We start from the raw sequence: 6,329 nt of genomic DNA on the forward strand, positions 1-6,329 counted from the left end.
GACTAGACTATAGACTAGACTATAGACTAGACTATAGACTAGACTATAGACTAGACTATAGGCTAGACTATAGACTAGACTATAGCCTAGACTATAGACTAGACTATAAACTAGACTATAGACTAGACTATATACTAGACTATAGACTAGACTATATACTGGACTTTAGACTAGACTATAGAATAGACTATATACTAGACTATAGTCTAGACTATAGACTAGACTATAGACTAGACTATAGACTAGACTATAGACTAGAGTATAAAAAAATAAAAAATATAAAAATTGCGCAAACTTAAAAACAGCTAACAAACTAAACAATGAATAATACAAAAAAACACAAATTTTAGTTGCATGCAATAAAAATCCCGTTTTAATTTAATAGAATAATAAATTTAATTCAATATTTAAAACACCAACACAACAACAAAAAAGACATAAATGAACACCTGCAATAGTGAGCGTAGAATAAAAATAATAAAATCATTGGCTGTGGTAATAAACAAAAAATAAAGCCGTGAAAATATAACAAAAATTAATAGTTAATATAAACCAAATAGAAATGAAAATCAAACAAAAAATTTTGTAATAAACCATAAAACCTTTAGAGAAAAGAAAACTTAAAACACATACATACAAACAAACAAAGAAACAAACAGCAGTTACAATAGATTTCGTATTATTAAACTTCCCCCATTAATACGTTTTCTTAACTAGCAATTCTAATTAATTTAAATATTTATATATAATTTTTTTAAACAAAGTCCTTTGACCCACTTACCTTGGTCACTTAAAAGTTTTTCCTCCAATTCCTCAGCACCAAAACGTTTTAATAACTCTTTATAGCTTAAAGTATCCTTTAGTTCTTCTTTACTTAAATAGTCTTCAGGTGTGTGACCCATCTTTGAAAATATTGAAAACAATTTAAAATTATTGATTAATTTCTTTTAGGTCATGTTTGTATGTGTATTAATTAATTATTTAATATTTTAAAATAGTTTGTAAACGGTTTGAAAAGATACAATTTTGTCTTTGTCTAACTTTAAACCTTTTTAATAGCATATGTATTGGTTCTCATACTAATTAACACTTTTTAATATCAAAACGATCAAAACGGTCTTTGTTCTATAGAAATCTAACCTTCCTCTATATAATTACTGTATTTTCTTAGAAATTCTTTCTGGGTAATGAATAATTTTTATATCGTAGACGACCGGCTGGTATATTGATTTTATTATTTCGTTTGTTGCGTATCAAAATATCAATCAAATATATCCGAGTTCTTTTTCAATTGTAAGATAATCTTGTGTATAGTGATACAATATACTTCTTATTATAATTTTACCTCAGACTACAAAATAGTAAATTAAAATCGTTTTACCTAAATAAGAAACCAAATTTAAAACATGTATGAAAATATAGTCGGGCATAACCGGACCATATGATACCCTACACTCAGTATGTTCAAAATGTGAATTATTTAAAAAAAACATTTAATTTGTTTTTTTTTTTAACATTTAACGAAAACAATCCTTTTCAATAGCATATGTACCAAATTTCATTAAATTATCTTGAAAATTGCTATTTGTAGCCTGCGCACAAGGTATATATGCGAAAACAGACAGTCGGACAGACAGAGAAACAGGCAGACAGACAGACAGACAGACAGACAGACAGACAAACCAACAGACAGACAGAGAAACTGACAGACAGACAAACAAACAGACAGATAGACATACAGACAAACCGACAAGACAGCCAAACAGACAGAGAGACTGACAGACAGACGGACAGACAGACAGACAGACAGACAGACAGACAGACAGACAGACAGACAAACAAACAGACAGATAGACATACGGACAGACAGACAAACGGATGGTCAGATAAACAGACGGACATACTTAAATCGACTCGGAAAGATTCTAAGCTGACTGACATATTTAAAGGTGGTTGTAGACAGACGGACAGATAGACAGACGGACATAGTTAAATTGACTCAGAAAGATTCTGAGCTGATTGATATATTTAAAGGTTGGTGCAGGACCAAAACAAGCTCATAATACCCTTCCCACTATAGTGATGTAGGGTATAATAATCAAAATTGGTCAGGATTTCACTTAAAAGTCGAACAAATATCAAAGTCTCTAAAAAAACTTAATCACTTTTGACCTTATGTACTGTACAATATAAAGTAGATTTACTGATAAAGGCAATTCATCGTTGTGATAACGAATTGTTGCCAACATTCTGTTTGACAACATAGTGTTGTCACTTTGGTAACACATATACATTTTTTGGTAACACATTATAAGCATTATGTTATAGAAAAATTATTAAAACTTTGATGACTAATGTGGTACCAGGCGGCCCTGTGATCTTTACAGACCTCTGGTATGGGTGGTTACTGGTTATAACTGAAATACATCCATAAAATGCCTTCTACAGATGTAATCACCGATGAGAATGAAATGAAAGTGTTATCGATTTTCTATATAATTGCCGAGTTCTAAAACTTCTTGACAAAAAAGTTTCATTTTTCAGATCTATCTGATTTATCCAATGTTCGACTAGGCCACACTCTTATGTTTGTCTATGGGAGTTTGTTAACATAATCTAACCATTGCATAGGACTCAATTTTTGGACCTAATTTTTCTCTCTTACTCTCGTTTTCAAAATTCATCATTCATTGTTTAAATAGTAGTTTTAAATGATATGATGTAAGATACATCCTATATCCTTTAAAATACCTATACATCTATGGGATTGTATTATATTAGTTATCCGAATCTTCAATAATTCAGTTAGACATGCTTTCGAGAAGATCGCTATTTAAAATCAGCAAAATCGGTCTATAAATAACGGAGATATGAGCAAAAATCCGAGACAACTTCTGAAAATTTCATCAAAAAAGCCACATCTTTTGCACATGCTTTGTTAAAAAAGCAACAACAACACTGTGAATTGGATAAAGATGTACATGTGCGTGTGGAGATGTATTTGGTTTTATTCTGTTCTCACGAAGGTGAATGGTATAACAAGAACAAGGAGATAAAGCAGTAATACAGCTCATATTTGTTTGAGGGTGGTAATACAGTTTGACGGTGGTATTACAGTACAACGGTTAATATTTCTTTCTGCTACAGTTTATATTTGTTTTTGTGTGTATGTTATGTGTGACATGTGTGCAGAGATACAAAATAAATAAAAACTGTTTTTTAAAACATACTTGGTGAAGGGTATATAAGATTTGGCACAGCCGAATATAGAAATATTACTTGTTTTAATAGTGTGTTTGTTTGGGAGTTGAACTTACTACCTACGGTCTGACATACAACTAACCTCCCAAATGCTTTCTATTTGTAGTCTACACCACTATAGTGGAAAGAGTATTATGCATTTGTCCAGATGTTTGTAACACCCAAATATATTGGCTCTATAACTAACTTAAAGCATAACAATCGGCTCGAAATCACTTTCTGAATAGATTTCGCTGCGTCCGTATGTCTGTCCGTCCGTATGTTTGTCTGTCTGTTTCAAATTTTTAAGATTATTTAATAAAATTTGGCTCAAACTCTTTTTTTGTACAATGTTCGTAATAATCGGACATAATAACTGTGTCCGTCTGTCTCTTCGTCCGTCCGTATGTCTGTTCGTATCACTTTCTGAATAGATTTCCCTATCTGTTTGTCTATGTATCAATGTAAAGCTACATAGGCTGCAGTTTTTAGGATTATTTAAAAAAATTTTGCTCAAACTCATTTTTCGTAAAATTTTCGTAATAATCGGACCTAATTAGACCCTAGACTCATTTTTAAAATAAGAATATTCTCTATGTCATAAGATGTAGTCGAAAACTATGACTAGAAGATTCCATATGTGATATTTTTTGAGATTTTAATATACGCAAAGAAATATTCAAATCTAAACATACCTTATCAACGACTTTAGGATTAGCACCCAATTGTAGAAGAACATTATAAAAATGACCATTATCATTAATAACGGCAGCATAATGTAAAGCGGTCCGACCATCATTATCGGCTACTGTTGTAGTTTCGGGAAAGCGGGCAGACAAATAGCGTACAATATCTTAAAAAGAAAGGGAATTTTATATAGTAAACCCCATATATAAATATAATAAATGAAAAAGTACATAACAAACTTACCACTATTACCAAATAAGACGGCCACATGTAAAGGAGTGGCACCATTTGGTGAGATTTCATCTTTGGCAATGGCAAACTTTCTACGATCTAAGGCCTGCTGTAGATTTAAAAGACTGCCATTACGTGAGGCTTCGTGAACACGACGTATTTTATTCTTTAAAAGAAAAGAAAATATTTAATATAAAAGAAATAAAACACAAATCATCATATTTACCATATAATTGGGTACATTTTTTAGAAATGCTTGTATTTCCGGTTCTGCTGCTTCCACATTTAACAACTTCTGGCCATCACCGTTTAAAACAATTTGTGCCAATTGTTCCATATCGCCGGAGGCAATAATACTCTGAATGCGTGTATCCTTTATTGTTTGCATTTAATTATTGTTCGATTGTGATGATAAAATATGGTGTTTTTATATAATTTAAAATTTAATCGAATCTAACAATTTTAACTCACAAAACAAAAATGTAACGAAAAAACACAACATAAATTTCAAATTATAAATTTATACACGAAAAAAAAGCCAATTCATTCAATGGATAACAATGGAAAGTGTTGGAAAATTGTGCCAAAAGTATTAAAATTAAAAAAAGAAACAATAAAGAAAATTACAAGAAAACATAGAGTAAAACGGAAATTAGATAATTGTAAGCTAAACCGGAAGTTAAATTAAAACAGAACTTAAAACGGAAAGAAAACACTGGGACTGTGAGAGTTGAGTAAGACAGAGTTTCTGTAGTTGTTTGTTTGTAGTCATAATTATTCACATTCATAAAATAGTAATTTAATTTTAAAATCAATAAAAACAATTTAAAAAAAATAATAATATAACTAAAAAACACATTAAAACTCATAAGAAATCATAATATTAAAAATTGTAACGGCATCGTTATTTGTATGCTGAGAGAATAAAAAAACAAACAAACGGGACAAAAATGATTTTTTTTTGAAAAAGTTATACTTCATCGTCATGAACATAAGCAGCTGTTTGTGACTGAACTGTATTATCTTCAGCATCGCCTTGCACGAAACCCTCTATGGCCAGTGAAGAGGTGGGCGAACCTTCTCCATCTAGTTCCTCTTCGTCAAGATTTTCTTCATTATTAGGTTCACTATTTTTAATATCATTTGCCTCGACAGACTCAGGCTCGGGCTCCGGTTCTGTCTCAGTTTTAGGTTCGGGTTCATTTTCAGTTTCTTCCTGATTTTGTGTTTCGTTGTCAGCTTCATTATTCGTTTCAGCTTCATTGTTCTCATTCGTTTCTTCTACGTTTTCTGCTTTTACTTCGGGTTCCTAAGAAAATAATTGGAAATATTGTTTTTTTGCTTTTTTTTGGAAAGAAAACTTTACTCATTGTAAGTGTTTCATATCTAACTAGATTTTCGAAATCATGCACTAAAACTACAATGTATTAAATATTTAGTCTACTCAATTTGATTTTTATGATTATACTAACCAACTGATCTATGTTGTTTTATACATTTTGGAATTACTATATGAATACTAATATGAAGTTATTTTTATCCTACTTTTGATTAAATCAGGAGTTAAAAAAACTGTATATTAAGCCGCTTTTCTAATGCTAAAACTACTGATCAACTTTATTTTCAACCATGGAAAATTAGATAGAGTTTAAAATTTAATACTTACACCCAGAGTCCAGTTTAGTCTTAAGTCTAGTCTATATCACAATACATAAATAAGTATATAGTCTAGTCTACAGTCTACTCTATAGTCTAGCATTTAGTCTAGTCTATAGTATATCCTATAGTCTACTCTATAGTCTAGCATTTAGTCTAGTCTATAGTATATCCTATAGTCAACTCTATAGTCTAGTCTAGCCTGAAGTATAATCTATAGTTACTTCCATAGTCTAACCTTTATGCTAGTCTATAGTCTAGTGTATAGTGTAGTCTATAGTCTAGTGTACAGTGTAATCTATAGTCTAGTATACAGTGTAGTCTATAGTCTAGTCTGTAGTCTAGTCTATAGTCCAGCCTATAGTCTATTCTATAGTACATTTTGTGGTCTATTCTATAGTTCAGTTTATAGTCTTGTCTATAATCTAGTCTATAGTCTAGTCTATAGTCTAGTCTATAGTCTAGTCTATAGTCTAGTCTATAGTCTAGTCTATAGTCTAGTCTATAGTCTAGTC

At 30.9% G+C, this 6,329-nt stretch overlaps 1 protein-coding gene across 1 annotated transcript in view; it reads right to left on the reverse strand.

The window, feature by feature from the left end:
• Positions 1-696: 696 nt before the first annotated feature.
• The window catches only part of LOC111682083 (myb-like protein X), a 9,323-nt gene continuing 3,690 nt past the window's right edge, over positions 697-6,329 (reverse strand). The window contains exons 3-8 of the mRNA XM_046954156.1: positions 5,135-5,467; positions 4,385-4,531; positions 4,171-4,324; positions 3,936-4,093; positions 782-902; positions 697-722 (exon numbers count right to left, since the gene is read on the reverse strand). Of these exons, the coding sequence (XP_046810112.1) occupies positions 697-722; positions 782-902; positions 3,936-4,093; positions 4,171-4,324; positions 4,385-4,531; positions 5,135-5,467 (939 nt within the window). The remainder of the gene's footprint in view (positions 723-781; positions 903-3,935; positions 4,094-4,170; positions 4,325-4,384; positions 4,532-5,134; positions 5,468-6,329) is intronic.

Source organism: Lucilia cuprina, chromosome 6 (assembly GCF_022045245.1).
Source record: "Lucilia cuprina isolate Lc7/37 chromosome 6, ASM2204524v1, whole genome shotgun sequence".
NCBI lineage: Eukaryota > Metazoa > Arthropoda > Insecta > Diptera > Calliphoridae > Lucilia > Lucilia cuprina.